Source organism: Lepus europaeus, chromosome 23 (assembly GCF_033115175.1).
Source record: "Lepus europaeus isolate LE1 chromosome 23, mLepTim1.pri, whole genome shotgun sequence".
In the NCBI taxonomy this organism is placed as follows: domain Eukaryota; kingdom Metazoa; phylum Chordata; class Mammalia; order Lagomorpha; family Leporidae; genus Lepus; species Lepus europaeus.
Window position 1 is genome coordinate 13,145,393 of NC_084849.1, and position 25,786 is coordinate 13,171,178.

Genomic DNA, 25,786 nt, shown 5'->3' on the forward strand with positions numbered 1-25,786 from the left:
ACCAAAATAGAAACGGAAAAATGACCTCTGCATCTGAACTCACCCAAGGCCTAGAATAGTGACACATCTTACCTCTCTCCCATAGTTGTCCCACGGAGAGATTTCTCTCTCCCAAGCCCCTTAAAAGCAACAAAATAGTCGATGCCTTGTTACCCGGCTGTCTTGCAGTGGTTTCTCTTAGGGAAGACCCTACACTGCCCTTCTCCTCTCTCGTCATAGTTAAGTTTCAGAACCTGCACAGCACAAACTCTTTCCCCCAGGCAGCTTGGGCTGGAGGCCAAGGCATCTTTCAGGTAATCTAGAAATGGACCTCTGCAGCAGACCCAGAAGGCAGAAACATTTTAAGCAACAACCAAGAGATAATGGGTTCTTCTTGATCAGGAGAGCATCCAAGGAACACAGTGTACTGATCAGGAGATGAAAGAAAGGCTCAACCGAGTACTTATGGTGGTCAAGTTCACAACAGTATCAGTTCATAGCAAAACTTACAAACTGTAAAAAGAAGATTCCATCAAATTAAGACATGCCTAAGATTATTTTCTAAAAATAAAAAAGATCCAATTTGCAGCCAGCAAATTTGATAGAGGTAGGCAGATAGGTGATAAAAGAAGAATGTATTAGTGAATGACGTTAACAGATACAAGCGACAAAGAACAGCACACAACCCACAGTACAGCTAAACGTTAATCCCCTTCACTTTACGAAAGGATTTCTGCCAAGTTTCCTTATATATCAAAACATGTTCCGGGGTTCAGCCACACACATTACAGCAATTCCTTCTGCGGTTATTATTAAAACAAAGCAAAAAAAAAAAAAAAAAAAAAACCTGCTAAAGCTAGGCTTACCTTCCTTCCATATTCAGGATACACACCAGTTCATCTTCAAAAAATATCTCTGGTCCCTCAAGATTCTCAATGTCACTGAAGCCGTTACAAGGAACCTGTGAGGAAGACAGACATCAACAGGCCTCAAGCGTGCGTACTAACGCAGCTGTCACTCTCACACACCAATCTGAGTGGCCGACGAACGTGCCTGTTCGGAGCTATTCCACATGCTCCTAATCTGTTCACATCTGGTACTTGTAAATTAATTGTGTTTCCATAGACTGCAGGTTCTAAAAGGTGAAGAAAAGTTAACTGTAACCAGAACTACAGCTACAAAGTCCTACAGTTCAGGATCAGTCCTTCCCATCACATAGATCAGCTGTACCAACCAGGAGAGAGGGCCAGTGAGATAAGCCAAGGAGGAGGCAACTCCTCTAGCCTGCTGGGTATTTAGGATCTTTAAGATGACTTCTCCTACTTTTCTTTGTAAAAGCAGCCAGGATGTTTCAGGTCAACCCGTGTGCATGCTGGGAACGCAGGGATAGAAGGGTCCAGAGCCAAACCAATCACCCACCCACGGATCAGTCTGAAGTATACTCCCGCTGTGTTCAAAGTCCTTGACACACTTCTAATTAAGCATGGGACAGGGAGAGGGGGAGCAAAGGAACAAACACAATTCTTCATCACCAGACAAAGGCAGAGAAAGCTCAAACCGCACACACACACAAAACCGGCTGCTGCAGCCGTGGATGTCGTAGCCTCACAGCCCGCGGCCAGCAGCACCAAACCTGCACAGCGCCCGGACGCTGCGTGCAAGGCTTCACCCCACGACTCGCAGTCTGTGATGACCGACACTGTCAGCCCAGGCGTGGCTTCTCCAAAGTGCAACACAAAATCCGCTTCCTTGCACCAATACACGTTTACAGAAGCGAATGAGGTGAGGGAATGTCTATTTTTTATTCTGCACAAGGAGAAAGAGTTCAAATTTGTCCAGAGTTCAAATTTTCCTCTTCAAAACTTGAAAAGCCTTGAAAATCTTTCAAATGTATGAACTCCATTAGTAGCAATGAAATGAGAAAATCAGAAGTAATCTTCAGAAACCCAGGCTGGTGAAATAAAACAGGTGGGCGCCCGTTCTAGGACCCCGGACCAGAAATAAGTATCATTTGACAAGTTGTTTTCTGGATTTGCAAAGAATTAAGCATTAGGAGTGGATACAGAAACTTGTGGGAGACATTTCCGGGATGAGAAAAAAAAAAAAAATCCACCATGCATTTCAGCACTATTGAAAAGAAAGCCTTTGCAAGATCATTTTATTTGAGGGAGTTACAACTCTGACGTACAGGCAGCTTTTTAACTCTCTGTCCCTTTACAAAAAATGCAGTCCATCACCAGGTACAACCCGCAACGCCAGACAGCAGAATCGCATTCATCCCGTCAGCCCTTTTGGGAGCGATCTATAGAGTTCAATCACCAATGATGCCCCACGACAGGTGGAGGCTGGGCAGCGGATCCGCTCACGCACACCTCCCTACTCCCTCCTGCCCCATTCTCTCCCTCTGGCTTTTTAGAAAGTAAGGCTGGCAGGGAGGGGAGGAAGGGGACACAATGACTCTCTCACAGCCGGGGAAGCTCCTGCCTGCAGCCCCAGCCACACACGCACACAGCCCACGGCCAGGCAGGGCTCGCGGCCACATCCACAGATGCTTACATGCTCCGAAAAGAACCTCTTGGAGAACGAGGCCACGATCTTCCGGGCTTCCAAGCCAGCCTTCTGCCGAACTTTGTATTCCTCCAACCAATTGACGTAGTCGGTGGGGCTGTAGTGTTTCATAAGGGTAGGCCACCTACGGGGGAGACACACACCGGCCCCGGCTTCAGAGCGCCCCGCAGGCAGCCTCGGGTCCGGCCCGGGGCGGCGGGGAGGGGGTCTCCAGCTCAGACCCCCACCCCCACCCCGCCTCGCACCGTGGCGACGCCGCGGCCCCCTGGTCCCCACGACGGGGACGAGAACGCTGACAATGACAGTAAACATGGACGGCGCGCGCGCGTCCCACGCATCCTCTCGCCCGACCAGAACCCTCCCGGCGCCGAGGAGGTCTGAGGACCGCGCGCCCCGTCCACGCAGGAGGCCCGGCCCCAAGGTCACCGCCGGGGCGCCGCGGGGCCGGGTCCCACCCGCGCCCGGGCCGTAAACCCCGCGCGCCGCGGCGGCCACAAAGGAGGCGCGCGGAGCCCGAGCGGGGACCCCGCGGCCGGACGCGCCATCTGGGCACCGCGTGGGGGGGCGGCGCGGCGGGGCCGAGGCCTTTGTCTGGCGGCCGCGGGCGGCGTCCCGAGCTGGGGTCCGCGGCCGGCCCGGCGCGCGGGGCGGGGGGCTCACCTCACCCGGAACTGCTCCTTCCACACCTTCCCGCTGCTCTGGCACAGCTCGCGCAGCCGCCGGCAGGTGCTGGAGACGCGGCCGATGTCGGCGGCCGTCAGCGAGCCGCTGCACAGGATGTACTCCAGCACCTCGCCCGGCAGGTTGACGAGGCAGCTGAGGCCCGCCGGCTCCGGCGCGTTCTCCTCGGCCAGAGCGGGCACCACCTCCATCGCGCTGTCGACCGCTGCCGCCGCCATCTTGTCCGCGTACCTGGTGGGGGGGGGTCTGCGGCGCGCGCACGCGCACGAACGCGCCGGGGGCGTCCCTCTTCGCCCTGCCCACCAGCCTCGGGGGCGGGGCCTGCGGCGCCCCGCCCACTCTTGGCCGCACCCCGCCTCCAGCTCCTGCAGAAGGGAGCTGAGCTCCGAGCCAGGGAGGCAGCAGCAGGACCTAATGGCCTCCTTTTTTTTTTTTTTTTTTTGAGAAAATGTTTTTAAATCGGCGGCCACGAAAACTGTATGCAGGTTCTTGCATGCTGAGCGTTTTCTGTGCGTTAACTCACTGGGCCCTCTCAAACACCCTAGGGGCTATCCTTCCCAGATTACAGAAACTTGGGGGAGGCGGCAACACCTGCTCCACCGTCCCTTTCCTTAGATTCTAATCCAGAACCGCTTGAGTTTGGCTTCACCGCGCTCTTAACCGCGTTGTAACACAAACTCTTCTTTTTAAATTAAAAAAAAAAAAAAGTACTCGTTTGTTTTTAAATGTTATTTGTAGGGCAGAGAGAGAGAGGGAGCTTCCATCTCCTGGTTCACTCCCAAATTCTCCAAACAGCCGGTGCTGAGCCAGGTGCAAGCCTGAGGCCGGGAATTGCATCCAGGTCTCCCACGTGGGTGGCAGGAGCCCAGGTGTGTGAGCCATCACCTGCTGCCTTCCACGCTGAACATTAGCAGGGAGCTGGGACTCGAGCCCCCATCACTCTGATATGAGGTGCAGGTGTCCCTAGCCGGGGCTTACACGCTGGATCTGCTGTGCCAAACCACGTTCTTTATACAACGCTGTGATGAGCAGAGCCCTCTGTGGTACTGTAGGGAGTGACAACTCCCAGCAGCGCTTGCTTTTGGGCACACGGAGGGAGGGCTGACAGTGCTCCTCGTCAGCAGGACGCCCCTTCGTAGTTTGGGAAGGCATATTCTGGTCTCCCACGATAGGTTCTCTAATTATAACCACTGCACGGATGAGGAAAAGGAGGCTCGGAAAGGTGGGCGTCTCCGGTTCTAAGTCAGGCAAGAGCGGGGCAGCCTGGGTCCCGTCGCTCAAAGCAGGAGCATGGGTGGGTGTACTCCCTGCATCTACATCTTTTCCTTGTTTTAAACTCAGCTCCGTGGGGTACCGCACCCTGTGCTGTGTGCCCTGGGGATACGGACCTGAGGGGAAACGGGGTCCTTGACCTCCTGGAGCAATCTGTTGTCAGTAGACAGAGGCTACCATAGAGGGTCCCCCGACCCCCGAGTGGGAATCTGAGAGGGTGGAAGTAGCCCAGTTACTCTCCTGGATGGTGGGAGGCCATCTGCAGAGTGCACAACCCAGCTCTCCAGGTTTGGGCTAATTCGACCCCCTCCTTCTTTCCCAGTCCAGCCAAGGCGTTGTGGCAACAGAGGACACACTGTGCCAGCTGGGTGCCTATGCCTCAAGGAATAGCCCAGTCATTCAAGTCTTTATGACGCAGGTGTTTCTGGGAACACGGTGCCCCGACTGGACTCCCACGGCAGCAGAGAGGTAGGGACTCCACCTGCCTTGATGCTTGCACTTCAAAGAGATTGCGCTCAGGCCCCGAAGTAAAACATTCCCACGTTGCAGTGCTGGCAAGATTGTTATTGACGAAACGGAGTCTAGCCGGCCGACTAGGTTTCTCTAGGATGGGCACTGACACGGGCTACCCCATGCGGGGGCCTTGCAGAGCAGGTGCCACGAGAGGAGCCCCCCTTGGGAAGATATGGTCTGCTCCCACTTCAACAAAACATGTGCAGAATGCAAACTGACTGAGACAGCAGGGAGATTAGAGGCTCCTGGTGGCTGGGAGGGAACTGGGAGTCACTGCTTAATGGGTACAGAGTTCCCGTTTGGGCTGATGAAAAAATTCTAGAAATAGTGGCGATGGTTGTGCAACTATGTAAATATTCTTTAAAAAAACTTTTATCTGTATTTGAAAGACAGACAGAGGTCTTCCATCTGCTGTTTTGCTTCCCAAATGCCCACAACAGTTAGGATTGGACCAGGCCACAGCCAGGAGCCTGGAACTCCATCTGGGTCTCCCATGCGGGTGACAGGGACTCAGCTAAGTCCTTGAGCCATGACCTGCTGGCTCCTAGCAGGCACATTAGCGGGAAGCTGGAATCTGAAGTGGAGCTGGAACTTGAACCCAGACCCTCTGATACAGGATGGAAGCATTCTAAGGGGAGGGGGTCTTAGCCACTGTACCAGATGCTGACCTGCTAAATTAGGAATCGATAGTTAGGGTGAGTAGTCAGGATTATCCAGGTGGGCCCAGCATAATCACAAGGGTCTTTATAAAGGGGGGGGGGCAGGAGGAAGAGAGATAGAAACAATGAGATGCTGAGAGCAGAGACAGGAGTGGGGCTGGGCCACTTCGGGAGTGTGGACAATGCAAGCAACTGGACTCTGCCCAGGAGCTGTGCCCAGAGCAAAGCCACACAGGTGTTTGCATTGGCTTTCCAGAGCCAATGCAGAGGACTGCGAATGGATCATCTTACAGCTCTGGGTGTCACAAGTGCCCGGGAGGTCCCAGGAGACCCGCAGTACTCATCCACTCTGCTTTATCCAGTGCATTGCCTGTACTGGGGTGCATACCGCCTGCATTGCCTGGCTGGTAGCTGCATCTCTCCAGCCTCTGCGGCAGCAGTGTAGTGTGCCCAGGCAGACACCAGACACCCAGAGCAGATGCCCCCATCTACACACACCCCCATGCACACAGCTACCGCACAGCCGTGGCCCGTGTGCCAGGTGCCGGCTGCAGAAAAATAAGGCACCCGCAAAGGTGGTGTTGGAAGCCACCCCTCAGCAACCAAGATGGCACTGGCAGAGACAAGCGAGGAGGATGGGATTCCTGGTGGGGGCGATGGCAGAAGCAGAAGCATAGAAGATGTGTTTAGAATCTGTCGGCCCTGAAGGGAGGGCAGGTCTGGGCGGGGCAGGGCCAGCATGGTGGGGGTGTTGGGGGGTGAGAAGGCTGCTTGGGGCTGCCCTGCATACAGGCCCAAGGAGCTGCCTCTCCCTCTCTGGTCACTGAGCAGAGGCACCACGGCAGGGATGCTTCTGGGAGGGCAGGTGATGTCACCACTTGGAGGACAGAGGGGCAGGGCGTCTTCCCTCCTAGCTCTTGCCCCAGTTTTCTGCGAATACCTGCCTTTCTAGTGACCAGAAGCCCTCAAAGCCAAGCGAATTCAGTTGTCACTGCAACATGCTGAACTCGTGCCAGAGTTCCCAGACGGCCTCTCGGTCTCTCCCATGCTTCCCGGTACCCAGGATGGGAAGGAGGGAGGGGGATGGGGCTCAGCATCCTTGAAGATCTTGGAAGCAGTAAATCGGGGAGGTGCTGCGAATTCCGGAGGGAAGCTCCCACCTGCAACTCCGTACTGCAGTGGCAGGGCGGCCAAGAGAGCCTGCGCCCGGGGGCCCTTCCCCCAAGGTCCAGGAAGACAAAGAATTTGATGACTTTTTGTTTGTTTGTCTTTTTAAGTCACCTGACTAATTACTCAGGACTAAAGTCTGCTGTTTGTTGAACTTCATCTTGTTTTCCTCTAGAGGTCATTGCTAAAGCGACCTTCTCTCAGCGCTGTGGCTTAACCACCACTGGGAGCCACCCGATCCTGAATGCTTGCCCTGGGCTCCATCTCTTGGTGACTTTGTGGAGGGCGCAATGAAAAACATCACAAGCACAATTCCCCCCACTGTGTTTAAATATATCGTAACTGGCCAGGAAACCCGCATTCTACAAGGACTTAAAAACCTCATACAGGCGAGCCCTGGGTTGAGCTGCTACCGGGAACACCCACATCCCACACTGCAGTTCAAGTCCCAGCTCCTCTGCTTCCGATCCAGCTTCCTGCCAGTGCACCCTGGGAGGCAGCAGTGATGGCTCAAGTGCCACCCACATGGGAGATCCAGATGGAGTTTCAGGCTCCTGGCTTTGGCCTGGCCCAGCACTGGGTATTTCAGGCATTTGGGGAGTGAACCAGTGGGTGGAAGACCTCTTTCTTACTCTCTCAAGTAGATGAAAATAAATAAGCAGCAAAAAAAAAAAAAAAAAAAAAAAATCTTATACTCGCACCCCCCACCACTCACTCATTCCTACCCTCTCCCTCTTCGATTTGTGCTCCCGAAGGTTGTGTTTCGGGGTCCACTTGGATTTGTCACTGGTTGCTAGGCAACGGAAGCCACCCAGTGGGGCTGTGTGTCATGAGAGAGGGTCCCCAGCGGCTGCTGAGGCCAGGCCTGCTGCCACTCCAGAGTGTATTATGTGAGTCACGTGGGAAGCTGATGGAACACACAGGCCAGGCACCCATGTCTTCCCTTGAGCCAGTGCTCATGGGTGGGCAGGAGACACCCAGGAACTGGCTTTTAAAAGGAACAAGCTGGGACGGTGTCTGGTCCAGCAGTTAAGACGCTGCTTGGGCCTCTGTGCAGTAATGCTCATGTTCTGGCTCCACTTCCAATTCCAGCTTCCTGTGCTGGGAGCACAGAGGAGCTGGGACTCGAACTGGGCACCCTGATACAGGCTCCGGGCGTCCCAAGTGGTGGCTTAACCTGTTGCACCACAACACCCACCCAGGCCCTTGCCTTTGGGATCAGACACCTGCTGAAATTAAGCTTAGGGTGCTGAGGGCTGTGTATGAAGCTAGAAAGAGCTGGGTGTGGGTGATCCAGGGTGGGGCACTTTCTATGGCTGCATAGGGGGTGCTGGGCAGTGGCGGGGCCGGGTCGGGGGAGAACTTGCTGACACGGAGGTGGGCTGGCGCTTCTTGCAGTTAATGTGGCAGCCCACTGAACTTCCATCCCGAGACCACCCCCTTATTGGCTCCCTGCTAGAGCTTCCTGGGGGGGCACCACTGGGAGCCACGCCAAGCAAACCCAACCAAAGATAACCACCAGCCACGTTGAGTCCACTTTTTAATATTTTAACCATAATGCAAACAGGCATAAGGAGACGTTTGTGGAACCCCGTGAAAGTCAAAGATGAGAACTAGACGGAAGAGCATGCGACGGGCACAGCCTGGACAGCTCTGGGCAGCTCGCAGAGAGCGCGCGGCGGGCGTCAGTCCGTCGCGGGAGGTGTTGGAGCGCACGAGATACTTGGCAGAGGTTAGCAGCATCGAGAGCTCAGAGGTAGGGGGGCGTCCCAGTGTATGACAGCGTGTGCGTGGTGAGATGCGACCCCCGCTCTTTCCACCATTCCCTACCCCCACCCCTGGGGACAGGCCGGATGCCTAGGGGGGCGGATGCCCTTGGTGTGTGTGTGGGGGGGGTTGCTGCGACCACGACAACAACACAACGAGAACAGTGGAGGCAGAGGGCAGGGCAGGGCAGGGACTTTGGCCCAGCACAAACGCCCGGGGCCTTGGTGAGTCTACGTCATAGCCATGAGCAAGAACACGGCGTCTTAGGGAATGGAACGTCCTTCTGTGCACGGGGAGGGGCCTTTGTGAAAGCAGACTCCCCCCAGCCCCCAAATCCTCTCCGGCAGCGGAGAATGGAAGCAGCCACCTCTGGGCCCAAGCAGGCTCTGCTGTCTTTGCAGAGAGTGAGTGACAAGGAGTCCCAGGGCAGCCGGTAGATGTCCTCTTGCTCCTAAAGTCCACGAGCAGGGAGCTTTGTGCTGGAGGGGGGACACATTGGTGGTGGCAAGTGGCAGGAGGCTGCTAGTAGCCCTCCGGCGGTAGCAGCCAGGGCCACTGCTCATCATCCTACAACGACCAGGACAGTCCCCACGACTCCTTGAGCCCGGAACGCTGGGAGTGCCGGGGTGGTCAGACCCCGGGCTGGAGCCTCCCAGGGCTTGGGAGCCAAGTCTGGGCGCTTTGATGTCCTGGAGTCTTTGTGGTGTGTGCAGGCTGGCTGGTTCCTGCCTGCAGGGCCACCGTGTTAATAATTGACTCTACCTTTGGCCCCCACGGCCCCTGCCTGTCCAGAACCGCTAAGGTATTCTGGGACAAACTCATAAACACGCTACGGCATGACTCTGGCCACTTCCCGTGCACGTGGCACTGACAAGCGTTACAGGCTGAGGATGCGTGGAGCCAGAAGTGTTTCCAGTTTTGTGCGTGCGTTTGGATTTGGGGCTATTTGCATATACAAATATGCTATGCTGGGGACCCAAGTCTAAACACAAAAATCTCTCATTCTCCTTGACACCTAGACTGAAGGCAGTTCCGGACATTTTAAATAATTCTGTGCATTAAACAAGGTTTCGGGGTGTGGACCTTTCCACTTGGGGAGTCAGGTCGGTGCTCAAAATTCTGGATCCTGGAACATTCCTGGGGCAGCAGAGGTACAAACGCACAAGTGGACGTGGTCCACCAAAGCGCAATCTCGAAGCCCCTCCCTGCCCCGTTTTCCTAACAGCATGGATGAAAAGGCCTACCAGGGGCTATTGCCGAAGGGGTGGAGCAGCCTTGGCATCCAGCGTGCCTGTCCCCATGAGCAAGGTCGGAAAACCTCTCACCTGCTCTGGGCTTGGGGCAAAGCTTGGCCCCTCCCGGGGCCCACAGCATGTGGCTGCTGAGAGCATGTTTGGTAAGAAAAATCTCGTGATCTCAGGCCGACGTCAACGGGCCGGGCGGTCTGTGCCCCCAGGCCTGGCTGGACGAAGGAGGGTTCACCCCGCAGGCCCTGGCAGAAGCTGGCTGTCGGGCCAGCACCCCAAAGCTGTCCTCAGCGGCAGGCTCGCCCTCACCCTCACAGCAAGTGCAGCAGCCGGCACTGCTGATCGGGTCCCTGGGTCCCCGGAACCGCTTCGTCACCCAGCTGCTCCACTCGAGTCTTAGGCGTGGCAATAACCGTCAAGGGCTCCGTGGGCAGCCTTCCATGCGTGGTGCCACAGCCAGAACATTCGCTTCCAAGCCTGGCTCCGATCACCCTCATTTCCTGCTTCGAGAACCTCTGCAGCGCTCCCTGGTGCTGCCCCAGTACAGCCCACGTTGCTTGATTCACTCCGCAGCTGTCCCTACTGTCTGCTCCCGGCCGTCACCTTCCTTGGGCTCCCAGAGCCAGCCCTGACTCACTGGATCCACTCCCCAACCCATATCTCTCCTCCTCCTTCTCCTCCCATTCCCCGGCGAACTCTTGCCTTCCAAAATCCACCTGTGACATCGCACCCGTATCTCAAACCCCAGATATTTCTGCTAATTCTGAGAATGGCTGTCTTGAGCTTTCTGCTTCTGACCTACAGCGCGAGGAAAGGAGGTGTGTTGTTTATCTCTACACGCAGCAGGGGGCGCTGTGTACACTCTGGGGCAGCAAGACCCAGATTAAGTGAAGAGAACAGTTCACATTTGGTAACGTTGGGGGCCAGCTACCCTAACTGAGCACTTCATGGGCACTGCCTCACGGGATCCACCTTGCTGTACAGGTGCACAGACAGGAAAGGCCAAGCAACTAGCCCATGGCCATGTGCACACTCAGGCAGAGTGGGCACTTGGACTAGACGATCCCCGAGAGTCCTGCTGTGGCAAATCAGAAGCATCCCCTCCAAAAGACAGACGCTTGGCTGTCCCACTCCCAGGAAACCAATGGAAGCCTCCCTTCTCCCTGGGAGTCGAGCCCTGGTGCTCTCTCAGCACCAGGTGTGGGAACCAGGTCCACAGGTAGGAGCCCTCCTGTGTCAGAGTGCTACATTTCTCCTGGACAGACTCACTTTTGGGAAATGGGGTTGGAGCTCGAGGGGTAGAGGGAAAGAAGCAGGCTGTAACCTTGGAAATCTCCAAATTCCCAGTCACCCTTCTTTAGGCTCAACTGTTACTACACATTCCATGCTCTGCACCTGCGATGAGCTGTGGAGCCCGAACCAAAAGCCACCACCAGAGGGCAGTATCTATCCACTGAACTCTAAGTCAGGACAATGCTCTTGTAGCTGCTGGCTACTTCGAGGCTTTTTGATGTAGAGCATGCTGACAAGTGAGAGAAACACACCAGGCCCGCCTCCCGTCTTCCAGCCAGCAGTCACGGAGCAGCTTGTGTTGGGGATGGAAAGGTGTTCACTTAAAGAAAGATGGATTCCAGGTAGAGAGTCATTTCTTCCAACGCCCTGCAAACGAGATGCTGCTGCACCTGCCGGCGTGCCACTAGGCCAGGGATCTAGCAGATGGAGGAGCTGGCACCTGCTAGGCGCTCCCGAGTATATATTTTTTGGTGCTGGAAAAGCATTCGTGCAGGCAGCTTGACTTGGGGAGGGAAGACTGGACACCTCCCCATCGCTGGAGGCTGGACACAGCGGCTCAGTCCCTGGGGAACCCGTGACTTCTTAGGCGCTGTCTCCAAAGTCTCAAAGGTATGGAGAGAAAGTCCAGGGAGCTGGCATTGCAGGGGCGGCTTTTTACAAGTCTGGGGTGGGGTCCCTTGGGCTCTTGGCACCCTCACTCTAATGTTCTTCCAAAGGGGGCCAGGACACTTTCTCCTTGGTGCACCCCCAAACTAAGCATCCAGAAATATGCCCATGCATGCAACAGAAAGGGAATGTAGCCTTCCCGAATGACAGAGCAAAGCAAAGCAGGACAGAACCAGCTAGGCTCGTCTCTTCCCTCCCTAGGGATCTGGGGCTGAGCCCTGGAGGCTGGGGGTCCCAGGGGTTTCTTGGCTGTGCCTGGCTGCTGCCTGGCATTGAGTTTCCAAGCACGTAGGTGTGGAAAGGGCCTTGTCTTGTTTGCAAAGAGAGGGGAAGTTCCCAGGGAAATGTTGGCCCCGAATCCCACGGACGACTGATTTTATGAGTTGAGGGTAGTTCCTTGTCAAAGTCATTCAAGAGGTGAAAATGCAGGGGGATCAGTTTTAGAAGCCGAAGGCCCTTGGGCCAGGTTCTTCCACCTAGAGTCGCGGCTCCAATACATTTTCTGTGCACAGAGCTCCTGGAAGCCACTTCTGCGATTCTGTCCCCAAGGGTGTAGCAGCAAAAGCAGTGATCAGAGTTTTCCTTGGCACAGCTCCCAGGTTCCAGCACTTTGAAGTTCACTACCACGACCAGGGGACACTCGGGACAAGGGACTCGTCCCAAGCTGCCTGGTGGCAGAGGGGGCAGCAGCTATATAGGCAGCAACGTTATTTTCAGGTGGCATTGTCTGGGGAGAGGGGTCCATGAATATGGCTAAATCTCTTGATCTTGGTTGGCAGGCCTGGGGGTGGTGTGGAGGGGGATGGGTTTGGCCCAATCCATTAGATGAGCTCATCTCCTGGGGAGGGCGCCACCTGCTGGCGTCAGAACCTCACTGCATCCAATCTTGTGATGAGTCTTTCCCTTGAGAGCTTGTCCATCAGGTCACATCTCTCCCTGTTGCCGAACGTTTGTAAAACCAGGACAATTAGAGGGCTTCCAAGCATTTCAGGGACACTGGCACAGACCCTTACTTACAGACACATGAAGAATTACACGGGCCAGGGGCAGACTCAGATCTGGGATCGGTGCACCTGCACAGGTGAGACAGAGACCCAGGCCCTCACACGCACACCACGCACCACCAAAATGACATCATCAGGACAGAGAAGAGGGGACTTGGGTGGCCAAGGGGCTGGCTCAGGAGACTCCCATCCAGCACCTGCAGCTGTTCCAAGGACATCCGGCGGCGGCGGGGTTGGGGGGACGATGTGGGGGGGGCGGTGGCAGCGTCCCATGGTCTCATGCACTGGTGAGCCGCCCTTGTCAGCGGGGCGGGGGTGGGGGTATGGGGGTGGGGACAGCTGTAAGAGCCACTGCAGATTACAAAGGCATCGCGTCACAGCAGGGGAACAGAAAGAGATCCGAGAAGGCCTGGGAAACCGCTGCAGGGTGGACACCGGAGGAGGACGCCAGGACACAGCGACAGGACGAGAGGCAGCGCATGGGCCCCGCGGGGCCCTGTGGCAGGGTCAGCCATGTCTGTCCACACCTGCACAGCCTGCAGCCGCCCCGCTGGAGCACGTGCCGAGCGTCTGGCCAAGAGGATCCCGTTAGGAGCTGAAAACCCTGTAGGACGAGAGGTGCCACGTGGTTAGGGCTATAGGAGCACCGAGTCCCGCCAGAAAACCAAGTCCAGCAGGGCGCTGGGCTCGGGGCCTTGGGTCTCTCTCCTGTGTGTCCTGTAGCCCTAGTGTCTTCAAAGAGTTCATGGAGAACGGAGTAAAAAAAAAAATCAAACCTACACAGTTTTTCCATAATGTGTACTTTTCATGTCCTTGACAAACAATTTTTTAATGTGTTTGATTTATTTGAGACACAGATAGAAACAGACCAGGTGGGCCCCCATCCGCTGGGTCACTTCTCAAATGCTTGCAACAGCCAGGGCTGGGCCAGGACGAAGTCAGGAGCCTGGAACTCCATCTGGGTCTCCCACATGGTGGCAGGGGCCCAAGCATTTGAGCCTTTGCCTGCTGCCTCCCAGGGTGCACCTGAGCCAGAAACTGGATTGGAAGGGGAGCTGGGATGCATAGACACTCTGATATGGGAGGCAGGCACCCCAAGAGTGGTCTAACTGCTGCACCAAGCACCCATCTCTCGTGCAATCTGAGGCCCCTTGTGGACGCATTCATTAAAAAAAATTTTTTTTTGGACCAAAAGTTACCTTTCATCCCATTTTCTATGAACTCTCTGGAGCACTCTCACAGTGGGGCTTGGCTTGAACAAATGAATGAAGGCACGCACACATGCATGCTTGCTCGCCACCAGCCAGCAAGAGAGACATTTATAGGGGCTCTTGACAACCAAGGAAATTGTGCTCTTAAAGGCAACTGTGTGAGCCTATGGGATGCAGAAGTATGTTTCGGAGACTACCACGCTGTCATAAGGATGTGACTTCATGAGGATGCTATTTAAGAAATGAGGGTAGGGGTAGGTGTTTGGTGTCCTGGTTAAGAGGCCACTCAGGATTCCAGCATCCCGAGTTGGGAGCGCCAGGCCAAGTCCCGGCTTCTCTGTTTCTGCTCCAGCTCCCTGTGGGAGCCCCAGCTGGAATTCTGGGCTCCTGACGTGGGCCTGGTCCAGCCTCAGCCTTTTCTGGCCTTTGGGAGAGTGAACCAGGGGAGGAAAGATCTCTGGCTTTCAAGTGAATAAAAAATAAGTGAAATTCCAAAAATAAAAAAGAAATGAGCATGTGCAACTGCAAAACAGACAGGGGAATTCCCATCAAGTTCAAGGTGTGTGTGGGGGGGTTTACAGGTGCCCTGGGGCAGGAAGTGGCGGGGAGGGCAAAGGGGGGGAAGAGGACCCCCACAGCTGCTGTGTCATCAAGGGTTAAATCGTGACTCCATCCCAGAACTGTGGTGCCTCAGGCCATTTCCAGCAATTTCTAGGGGTTGAGTGGTATTGTCAGAACCGTATCCATTGTAATAAGCTCCCAGTGCCTTGGGTGAGGAGGGAGCTGGTGTGAACACAGCTTCCCAGAGACAGGAGCCACCGGTCCACTAGGGGGCGCCCCAGATGGCTGCCAGCATCTACAGTAGGCTTCCCACACCCCTGGGGACATTTTAAACATGCAACCGGGGGCACCTTTACTTCTGGGCTTCAGACTCAGCAGGTCTGGCCTGGCCTGGGCATCTGCATTTCTAACACGTGCCCAGACGGCGCCCATGCTGCTGGCTTGGGGAAGCCACCGTGGGAAAACCAGACATGTGTGCCCGTGGCACAGGGCCAGAGCAGAGGGCTCGGTCTGCTCCCCCCAGGGGTGGCGCCAACTTACTCGTCGGTGTCTTTTTTGCTCTCCTCGATGAAGGCGATGGACTCAGATCTAAGGCGGTTGGTCACTTCGTACGTCCGCAGGGTGACTCCGAAAATATCCTCGTGGTACCGGTTGTCATCCTAGGGGGCAAACGCCAGGTTGGGTTTAGTGTGACATGTTGTAGCCCGTGGTGGCTAGCAGGGAGGGGAGGAGGGGGAAATCGCTCCGGGAGCCTCGGAGGGCTGGGGGCATCCGGGATCTCACGAGCCATGGGAGCCCCCTGGGCCGGCCTGAGGGGTGGGGGGATAGGATGCTCTCCGAGGGCAGTGGCTCTGAGTGCCCAGCAAGGGGCAGCTGGGGAAGAGGCGCGTGCCAGGTGAGACAGAGATGCACCGGCGCTGGTCCTGATGGTGTAGCAGGAAGCCACCATCAGCAGACCAGCTTCAGCTTGGCAGGTGGTTTTCCACCTCCACTCTGCTGAGCCCTGGGGGACCCCAGAAAGTAGCTCCCCGAGGGTCACACCAGACAGACCCAGTGCACGGGGGCCCCAGGGTTGCTGTGCTTGGAGCCACACATCTCTATCACAAAGTTGCTGTCATTACTATTATCATTAAGAGTTTAGCATCAGATACAGAGCAAGAGCTTCTTCCACAAAAATGTCACATCACTGCTCACTCAGGAAGGCGGAGAGAAAAAGGGGGTGTCCCTGGGAGCTCTGTAGGAGATGGGACTTCCTTTTTTTGCATCTGGGGCAGTAGGTCACATGGTTACAACTCTCCCACTCGCCTCTACCAGGCTGTGGGCAAGCCAGGAAAAGGCTACACCAGCATGCCTGGCTTTCAGATCCCACTTCTCGCTCTTAGACAGATCGTGTGTGTGTGTGTGTGTGTGCAGTGCCCAGCCTGCCCGACTGTACAGGGCAGTATGGCAGCTTGGTTCAGGGGCAGGTAGAGTTGGCTTGGGCTGGTTTCTCCGCAGCTACCCAGGGGTCCGCCCACTTGTTTTCATACACCATAGCTCCGTGTTTACTCCATACACCCGCATGCCTTCCTATTCCCTCAAACAGGATTTGACACCACCTAGCAGCGCCTCCCCCATGCAGGGACGCCATCACGGCATCCCTAACATGCAGACGGGTGGGGGGCAGCCCCCCTGCCACTCACCCTCAGCCTGCTGATGAACACGCCAGCGTCCTCGGCCGAGAGCTTCCCCTGCTGAGCCATGATGCGCTGCACGGCTTTGAGCACGTCGGCGGCCATGGTCACGTCCCCGCACACGTAGATGTGGCCGCCCTGCTCCTTGAGCGCCCGGTACACCTGCTCCGCCAGTTGCTCCTGCAGGATGTCCTGCACGTACTTCTGCAGGGAGGGGGAGAGCGGAGAGGGGGCGGGGCCTGTGACACATGCAGCACAGCCAACTTGGGAGGCCCATCCCAAACCAGAGGGCCTGGGTTCGAGTCCCAGCTTGGCTCCCGATTCCAGCTTCCTGCTAACACACCCAGGGAGGCTGCAGCGATCGGCTCTCCTGACGGGGAGACCTGGATTGAGTTCCAGGTTCCTGGCTTTGCTCCAGCTCCGGCTGTTGTGGGCATTTGGGGAATATACCAGTGGATGGGAATTCTCTCTGTGTCTCTCTGCCTTCCAAATAAATAAAAACAAAAATGTACAAAAGACGGGGGCCGGCGCTGTGATGTAGGTTAAGACTGCTGCCAGTGCTGGCATCCCATATGGACGCCTGTTTGAGTCCTGGCTGCTCCACTTCCCACCCAGCTCTCTGCTGTGGCCTGGGAAAGCAGTGGAAGATGGCCTAAGTCCTTGGGCCCCTGCACCTGCATGGGAGACCCAGAAGAAGCTCCTGGCTCCTGGCTTTGGATTGGCCCAGCTCCGGCCATTGCGGCCAATTGGGGAGTGAACCATTGGATGAAGACCTCTCTGTCTCTCTCTATCTGTAACTCTGCCTCTCAAATAAATAAAATCTCTTTTTTAAATGTATGTCCATTCACAAGACCATGCAGCCACCCCCCACTACCTGGTTCCAGAACATTCCCAGGACCCCCCTGGGAGACCCTGTCCCCATCAGCGGCCACTCCCTTCCCTGCTTTCTCCCCAGCCCTGGCGACCATGAATGTGCCTCCGCCCTTCTGGGCTTGCCTGTAAGTGGGATCGGGGATTTGCAAGTTCTGCCTCCCTCTGCTTCCCGGCGCACAGAGCGACAACTGCCCAGAGCAGAGTTGAGGCAGGGCCGGGAGTGGGGACGCGCCCCCCGGGAGCACACCGCGCACGCGCGGGGCTGGGGTCACCTTCGGCTTGTCGGGCTCCCGGGAGTAGGCCGTGTACAGCTCTCTGAAGACGCCCTTGTTCTTGGCCTGGAGCGCCTCCTCCCTGTAGATGTGATCGATCTTGGACTGCCGGCACCCGAACACCAGGACCATGGGGCAGGGGCTCATTCCTGGGGACCAGGAAGACCTCACGTTACTCACGGCGCTGACGCCTGCTGGGGTGGGGGGGATGTGCGGAGGTTCCGGGGTGGGGGGTGTCGGGACCTCAGTGTATGCCACGCCCATGGAGGCTCAGGAACACGGGGTGGGCGGGGCCTCTGTGTGCACACACACACACACGTGCACACACCCGTGCCCATACACACGTGCACACACACTGGGGGAATAGGCGGACCTCTTTTCTTGGGCCTCGGCCGCTCCTCTGTCCCCCTCACCACTTAGCAGACCCCACCACTGGGTGGCGCTGAGAGCACAGACACCAGGGCTAGAAGGCCCAGGGTTCGAATCTCAGCTCTGCGTGGCGATGAACAACTTGCAAAACAGAAAGAGCCAAGCCTCAGTATTCACAGGGGAGAGGTTGGTTCTAGACACCAGGGTACCAAAGCCTGGGGATGCCCAAGTCCCTTAGAGGAAGCGGCACAGTGTCTCTGGACATTCTCCTGCATACTTCAGCTCATCTCTCGATGGCGTCCACCCATGACAACACTAGTGCTATGTGGATAGTTCTTATACTGCACCGTTTAGGCACCGACGACCAGAAAATGTACGTGTTCAGGACAGATGCAATCCCCCCGCCCCCCAGATGTCTCCCACCCACAGTCTGTGGAGGAGCGCACAACACGGCCAACTGTCACAACAGCACCCACCTCCCAGCACTGCTCGGGAAAATAAAGGTGAAATACGAAAACCGTGCTGGGCGCCCGGTGCTCGCTTTGTCCCTGCGCTCGCTCTGCGAGAGCCGTGGCTGCCTGGGACAGGTTTTCTTTTTCTTTTGGTTGTTTTTCTGTCTGGTTCACTGCAACACTCTGGGCATGTATAACACCATTGGGCACTCAGTAGGTGCTCAATAAATGCTTGTTTAATGCACACCGCCGCTGTGTGCATCCATCTCCCCATTTTGCACAAAGTACTTCTGTTGCGGGTTCACACAGCAAGGCTTGCTCTCAAACAAGAGCCTTTGGGACAGTCACAGGAACATTGGTCCTGGGGACGAACGCCGGCCCCATCCAGGGCTCCTGGCTTCTCATGAGGGGGCCAGATCATCAAAGTGACAGCAATGTCCCTCGGGATGAATGAGCTAGGTAGCAGCTTAGTCCTATGGGCGATGCCAGCACCACCTCCTGCTCCTCCCAGGCCGCGACACAATGGGCAGACGCAGTGTTGGGGCCGCTGAGCCCCAGGGGGTAGGACGGAGAGGCCGCTGGGCTGTCACTCACCTTTGTGCTGGATGTCAAACTGCCGCTGTTGCCAGAAGCTCCGGAAAGGTGCGATGCCGGTGCCCGGCCCCACTAGGATGCAGGGGACTTGGGGGTTCCGGGGCAGGCGGAAGCTGGGCGCGCTGCACAAGGAGGGGGGAGTCAGGCCTTGCTGGGCTCCAGGCTGAGGCAGCACAGCCCGGTCTCAAGCAGATCAGGCGGCTGTCACGGGGAGCCGAGCAGCCCGACTGGGGCCAGGGGGAGCCCCACGTGTGTGGGAATATTCCAGAAAGATGAGGTCCTCAGGGTCTGGCTGTTGTTCCGTTCTGTGTCTCTCCTCACCGCTGGCACTTGGGGCTGGACGTTTGCTGGGGGCTGCCCTGTGCTACATGGGAAGCCGGGCAGCACCCCCTGATGCCGGGAGCAACCCTGAGTTGTGACACCCGAGTGTCTTCAGAAACCATCAAGCGTCCCCTAGCGTGGATGGTTGGAGAACCACCGATCTAACCTGAAGTCAGGGAGTTCAGTGCACAAAAGAACCGCCTGGGGACGCTGAAAGTGTGGGTTCTGGGGCAGGTGGCGGGTGCAGCCGTTCAGCCATCATGCCATCACTTAGGAGGCCGGCATCCCACATCAGAGCGCCTGGCTTTGAGTCCCAACTCTGCTCCCGATCCCAGCCTCCTGCTAACGCACCTGGGGAGGCAGCAGGGATGGCTCAAGTTCCTGTGTCCCTGCCACCCACACGGGAGAGCCAGATGGAGTTCTCAGCTCTGGGGCATCTGGAGAGCGAACCAGCAGACATGGAGTCTCTCTCTCTCCGTGTTTCTCTCCCCATTTCTCTGCCTCGCACATTAAAACAAACACATAAAAGTTTTAAAAGGCACAGACTCCTGGGCGAAGCAGTAAGTCTGGGCTCTGTGTTTTTAAAACACTGCACGGGATTCAGATGCCAATGGTACATGGACCACTCTGGACATTCCAAACCCGGCGTCTGCCCCAGGCCACGTTTGGGAGGAGAGTTTGTGGCTGGCAAGGCAGGTACCTATAACAGGCCTAGGCTCAGCTACACCCTTTTCTTAATTAGAGATTTATTTGAAAGGCAGACTGTATGTGTGTGTGTGAGTGTGTGTGTGTGTGTGTGTGAGAGAGAGAGAGAGAGAGAGAGAGACACCTTCCATCTGCTGGTTCACTCCTCAAATGGCTGCAACAGCCAGAGCTGGACCAAACTGAAGCCAGGAGCCCAGAACTCCATCTGGGTCTGGGTCTCCCATGTGAGGGGCAGGAAACCAAGCTCTTGGGCCATGCTTTCTCAGGCACATTGGCAGGTAGCTGTATCAGAAGTGGAGCAGCTGGGACTAGAACCAATATGGGATGGTGGCGTTGCAAGCGGGGGCTTAAGCAGCTGTGGCACGATGCCGACCCTTCTGGGGCATTCTTTAAAGCTGACTTTGGGAGGAAAGGCTCCCAGTGATGGAGGTGGTTGGCTCTTACCCATCTCCAAGAACCTGGACACAGATTGGGGGTGCCCGGCAGAATCTGGATAGAATCCCCATTAGTCCGTACCTTCCAGGAAGGTGAGCCCACCTTAGCCTGGTCTTCTGCACTTGACAGGTGCATATGCACTGGCTTGCCTTTGATTAGAAGGCTTCCTGAGCTTGCTACGTTGTTGTGTCTCCCGATCCTGGTTCCTCAACATGGAGGGATGCAGGACACACATCCAGGTCCCCTGGGATCCAGACCACCCATGCAGGCTTGGCCACCCACCCCAGTTCGCAACATCCCTGGGGAGATTTGAGAGGGCCGCTCACCCTCTCACAAAGCAGGGCACCACCTCGTCAGCAGGTATCCGGTTGAGCCAAGAAGAGCACACACCGTGGTGAATTGGTCCTTCTCCATCTACGAGAAGAAACATGGTGGTCTGGCTGCCCCCTGGCCCCACACTTCCCATCATGGCCCCCCACACCCCACAGTAAAAAATGCTCACGGTCAACACCACGTTTCTGCCTTTGGAACGCCTGGTCTAGTTGGGGATGGGCTTGTGGCTTGGCAAGCGCCCAAGGTTCTGCTGGGGGCTGGTGGGTGGGATTCAAGTCCTGCCCCCTTGAGGGAGCCTCAGACCCGGTACCCGCGGTGGGCTCAGCACTCGTGTAGCACCGTGCATTGTAATTGCTTCATCAATGGGTGGAAACACGGGAACTAAGCAGCTGACATGGATACATGGGAGTTCCCCAGGGCACGGCTGGAGGTGGCTTGTTTTAGCTGTTGCCAGGCGTGGGGAGGGGGCGGTGGAGCCAGTGACAGGGGACTCTCAGCTGAGGCTCCCAAATGCACATCTCGCCTCCTTCTCGATGCTGCCCAGGGGACTGGCGCTGCTCCAGGGGACGGCTTTCCAGCTCTGCTTCCTCCCTCCCTTCCTGGTTTCTTCCCAGAGTCCCCTGCCAGGATCTGGGATCCGGCCCGTGAGCCGTTGTTCCATGGGGGGGCCCCCGTGGACACTGTGAGGCCCTCCCAGCGCCTGTGCCCACCTCGGGTGTGGTAGGAGACAATGGCCACGGTGAGGTGCACCTCGTCGGGGTACATGTCTGGGGAGGAGCTGATGGAGTAGTAGCGTGGCTGCAGCAGGGACAGCTGGGTGAGCAGCAGGGTGGCCGGCATCTGGATGGATGGGAACTCCTCCAGCACCTCCACGATGGTGGGGTTCTTGCCCCATTTCCACTCCTCGTACTCCTGCAGACCCTGTGCCGGGCAGAGGGGCAGAGACGGGCGTGAAGCCAGCTCTGGGCTCTTCAGGAGGCCCAGGGAAGAAGCCAGAGCAAAAGGAAAGATCTGGACACACACCCCCCCACGGGAACCCTCCCGGGCCGGGTTTGGATCCTCAGAAGGCCTTCGTGGAACAGGCGCTGGCCCACTCCCGGCTGCATCCGAGCACCTGCCTCTGGGCCACGCAGAGTCGCTCACGGCTCTGCAGGCTGCAAGTCCACAGTCAAAGCCCCATGAGACTCGGTTCCTGGGGAGGGCTGTGCCTCGTAGGTGGCACCTGCTGTGCCTCCTCACCAGGTGAACCAGGTGAACGGGCGCCAGGGGCCTCTCCTCTAAGGGCTGCTATCCCACTCGTGAGGGCCCCAGCCCTCGTGAACAGTCTCCTCCCAAACACCCCATCTGAACACTGTCACCTCGGGGTTAGGGCTCAACATACGAATTCTGGGGGACACAACATACAGACCACTACAGAGAACACGGTTATCTCATTTCACAGGTGGGGATATTGAGGGGTGTACAGGCTCTAGGTCTATTAGACGATGAGGCTGGGTTTTGAACCCACCCACCAGTTCAGGCTCACTGCCTCTTACAAATGGCCCACAAGGGACGAGTTGTTCTTGCATTTTTAACTGCTTGGAAAAGAAATGGAGAAAAAATACCATTTCATGACACAAAAATATGATATGAAATTCAAATTTCAGTGTGCATAAATAAAGTGTGATTGGAACACGGCCACACGTGCCCATTCACTTGTGTGTTGGCTGCACGGCTGCGGAACAGCCCAGGCCGAGGCACCAGATGGAACCCCGCCCTGGTCCTTCATAAGGAGGTAGTTCCGAAAGTTCGTGGAAAAATAGAATTGAAAGATGAGCTTGTTGTGGTGCAAACATTTTTGAAAGCTGTGCACATGAGGGGGTCATTAAAAAGTTCACAGAAAATGTATGAATTTCAAAATGTTCTTGCACCAAAATAAAGCTACTTTGTAATTCCACTTTCCCCAAACTTCTAAAGATTACCCTGTCTTCACACACACACACACACACACACACACCCGTTAATTAAAAGTTTGAGATCAATACAAGGCATAGTGTCTGAAAAGTTAAATAACAACCATTGTGTTCATGATGGAAAACGGTGGCCTCCTTTCTACTTCTGCCATCTGTTTCCAGCTCCCCAGAGGAATCTTGTCACCCTTGGTGTCGATTTCTCTATTTCTAAGTAATGCTTCCTTGCTAATTAGCTTCTTCCTTGCCACCTGCCCTTCAAGCTATCCTCCCAGACTGCAGGAGAGAGCACCTGCTCACTGGAGGAGACCCCCTGGGAGCGGCTTGGTGGGCTTCCTGGGTGAGATTCTGTTATTAGAAAAGGTGATGGGGCCAGCACTGTGGCGTAGCGAGTAAAGCCACCGCCTAAGTGCCAGCATTCCATATGGACACTGGTTTGAGTCCCGGCTGCTCCATTTCTGATCCAGCTCTCTGCTATGGCCTGGGAAAGCAGTAGAAGATGGCCCAAGTGCTTGAGCCCCTGCACCCACGTGGGAGACCCGGAAGAAGCTCCTGGCTTCACATTGATGCAGCTCTGGCCGTTGCAGCCATCTGGGAAGTGAACCAGCAGATGGAGGACCTCTCTATCTCTCTCTCTCTGCCTCTCTTCAAATAAATAAATAAATAAATAAATAAATCTTAAAAAAAAGTGGGGGGGGGGAGAGGGAGAGGGAGAGGGAGAAGGGCAGAGATATAGACAGACAGTGAGAAGCAGATGGAATGGGATCTCCCAGCTGCTGGTTCACTCCCCACAAGCCTTTAATGGCCAGGGCTGGGTCAGGCTGAAGCCAGGAGCCTAGCGCTCAAGGCAAGTCTCCCGCATGGGTGGCAGGGACCCACGGTCTTGAGCCATCACCTGCTGTCTGTCGGAGTCAGCTTCAGCAGGCAGCTGAATTGGCAGCAGAGGTGGGGTGAAGCCCTCTGATTTTGGGATGTAGACTTCTCGGGAGGGCATCTCACACCTGCCCCTGGGGAGGATCCTCCCTGAGTGAGGTTTTGTGGAAACTTGTGGGGACTGAGCCAGTGACTGCCCTGTGAGGGTGACAGGAGCTGTGTGTCGCTCAGCTGACCAGAGGCCTCTAATCTCCAGCAGTCAGCCCTACCCTGCGGTTTTCCGGTGCCAGAAAAAGCTTACTTTTAAGTCAAGGCCCTGCGTGATGCTCTTCTAAATACGGGCTAAGATGGGATTCACGGAAGCTCAGGGTGGAAGGTAGCAAAAGAGTTAGGACAGCAATTTCCATCATGGCCACACAACTCTGGGATTCCCGGGGGCCCACTCCTGTTCAGTCAGGCCTCAGCAACAAGCAAAGGGAGATGATGCTCAACTCCGACCAAACGGACCTCGTGCAAAATAGAGACCGGCAACCTTCGCTCAAGACTGCCCCCTGCTGGAAAAGTGTCAGAATACAGTGTCACAGCTCCCAGAGACCAGGAGATGAGGAGCACCCCCTGGGGTGGGGCTGGGGTGAGGCTGGGGCCGCACACCTTGCTGAGGACCAACAGGCGTTGCTTCTCTTTCTCGTTGCTGGCCAGGGAGGCAAACTGCTGCAGCTGCAGGGGCGTGGGTGGCGTGGTGATGTCCAGGTAGTACTTGAAGGCCTGGAAGACCGTGCAGGGCGGCAGGCGGGGCTCGTCTTTCCAGTTACTGATGACGCCTGTGGGGACACAGCTGGTCTGGGCGGGGCGCAGGAGGGCTTGGCTCCCAGCCAGGGGGTCCAGGCCTGCTCCCGGGGCAGAGGCTGGGGCTGGGTAAGCAGGGTGGTCCTGCAACCCACCAGCTCTCCAGCCACCTGCCACACTGGTTTCCCGCTCTCAGGGCCCAGGGGGCCATGTGGGGAGCTCACATGTGCGAGAAGCAAGTCCAATCAGGGAAACCTGTCCCAACATGCAGAAGTGAACACGAAAGGAGAGAAGCACGTGAGAACAGCACGCCAGTGCCCCGGCATTGCGGGCGGCGCCTGTGGACACCTCGCAGCCCTCTGGGCGCGAATAACACTCATCTTGTGTTTTCTCTGCACCGAGCGCCCTCCCCAGTAGTGGCTGTCATTAACTCATGGTGAGGGCTGGCGTTACATGAGATTAAGGGGCACACAGAGAGGTTAAGGAGTTTGTCCCAGGTCACACCGCCCCCGAGTGTGAAGTCAGGCAGTCTGGCTTCACACCTTGTTCTAACTCCTACTTTGTACTTTCCATCCACACACCTCAGCAGGAGCGCAGCCCAAGACAAAAAGCTGTGTTCCCGCAAGGAGAAAGAACCCACGGAGCTGGATTTAGTCCATGTTTCTCTCCAGGTGCTGCCTCCTTAAGGAATTCCCAGTATGGTTGCAACTATACAAGGGTCTTGGAAAAGTTCATGGAAAACGAGTAGTATGACAAAATGAGGCCTGGATTTCTGTTATTTTTTGGCACCAAAATAAACTTATGTGTTTTTTTTTTTTTAAATGTACAGGCTGGCACTGTGGCGTAGCAGGTTAAACACCTGCTTAAACAGTGCATATGGGCACTGGTTCGAGTCCCGGCTGCTCCTCTTAGGATCTGGATCCCTGCTAATGCACCTGGGGAAGCAGCAGAAGATGGCCCAAGTCTCGGGCACCTACACCCAGGCGGGAGACCCGGAGGAAGCTCCAGGCTCCTGGCTTCAGCCTCGGCTGTTGCAGGCATTTGGAGAATGAACCAGTGGATGGAAGATCTCTGTCTCTTCCTCTCTCTTTATATAGATCTGCCTTTCAAATAAATAAATTACTGATTAATTTATATTTGAAATAGAGGGAGAGGGAGGGAGGGAGGGAGGGAGGCAGAGATATCTTCCATCTGCTGGCTTACTCCCCCAAATGCCAACAATAGCAGAGACAGGGCCAGGGGTGAAGCCAGGAGCCCAGAATTCAATCTGGGGCTCCCACGGCAGGGACTCAAGTACTTGGACTATCATCCGGTGGCTCCCAGGACACACACAAACAGGAAGCTGGAATCAAAAGCAGAGCTGGGACTGGAATCCCTCCTCCACCAGGGGCTGCAGGCATCGCGAGCTTGGTCAGCGCACCACGTGCCCCTCTGCCAGCCTGCCTGTTCATTCTGTTTTCCGTGAGCTTTTGGAAGTCCCTACACACTGTTGTCACTGTCATGTTCTACCTTGATTCCCACGGTGACTCCAACGTAATGGCCGCAGTTACGGTGCCGTGCACT

General features: G+C 56.1%; 2 protein-coding genes across 3 annotated transcripts in view; both read right to left on the minus strand.

The window, feature by feature from the left end:
• FBXO21 (F-box protein 21) overlaps positions 1-3,457 on the minus strand; it is a 44,808-nt gene extending 41,351 nt beyond the window's left edge. For both annotated transcript variants that reach the window (XM_062182677.1, XM_062182676.1), the window contains exons 1-3: positions 3,208-3,457; positions 2,536-2,671; positions 846-940 (exon numbers count right to left, since the gene is read on the minus strand). In XM_062182677.1, coding sequence (XP_062038661.1) covers positions 846-940; positions 2,536-2,671; positions 3,208-3,446 — 470 coding nt within the window. In that variant the 5' untranslated portion in view covers positions 3,447-3,457. The remainder of the gene's footprint in view (positions 1-845; positions 941-2,535; positions 2,672-3,207) is intronic.
• An 11,667-nt stretch (positions 3,458-15,124) lies between these two features.
• NOS1 (nitric oxide synthase 1) overlaps positions 15,125-25,786 on the minus strand; it is an 83,691-nt gene continuing 73,029 nt past the window's right edge. The window contains exons 22-28 of the mRNA XM_062182845.1: positions 24,089-24,258; positions 21,326-21,536; positions 20,609-20,696; positions 18,822-18,943; positions 17,407-17,555; positions 16,271-16,465; positions 15,125-15,247 (exon numbers count right to left, since the gene is read on the minus strand). Coding sequence (XP_062038829.1) covers positions 15,125-15,247; positions 16,271-16,465; positions 17,407-17,555; positions 18,822-18,943; positions 20,609-20,696; positions 21,326-21,536; positions 24,089-24,258 — 1,058 coding nt within the window. The remainder of the gene's footprint in view (positions 15,248-16,270; positions 16,466-17,406; positions 17,556-18,821; positions 18,944-20,608; positions 20,697-21,325; positions 21,537-24,088; positions 24,259-25,786) is intronic.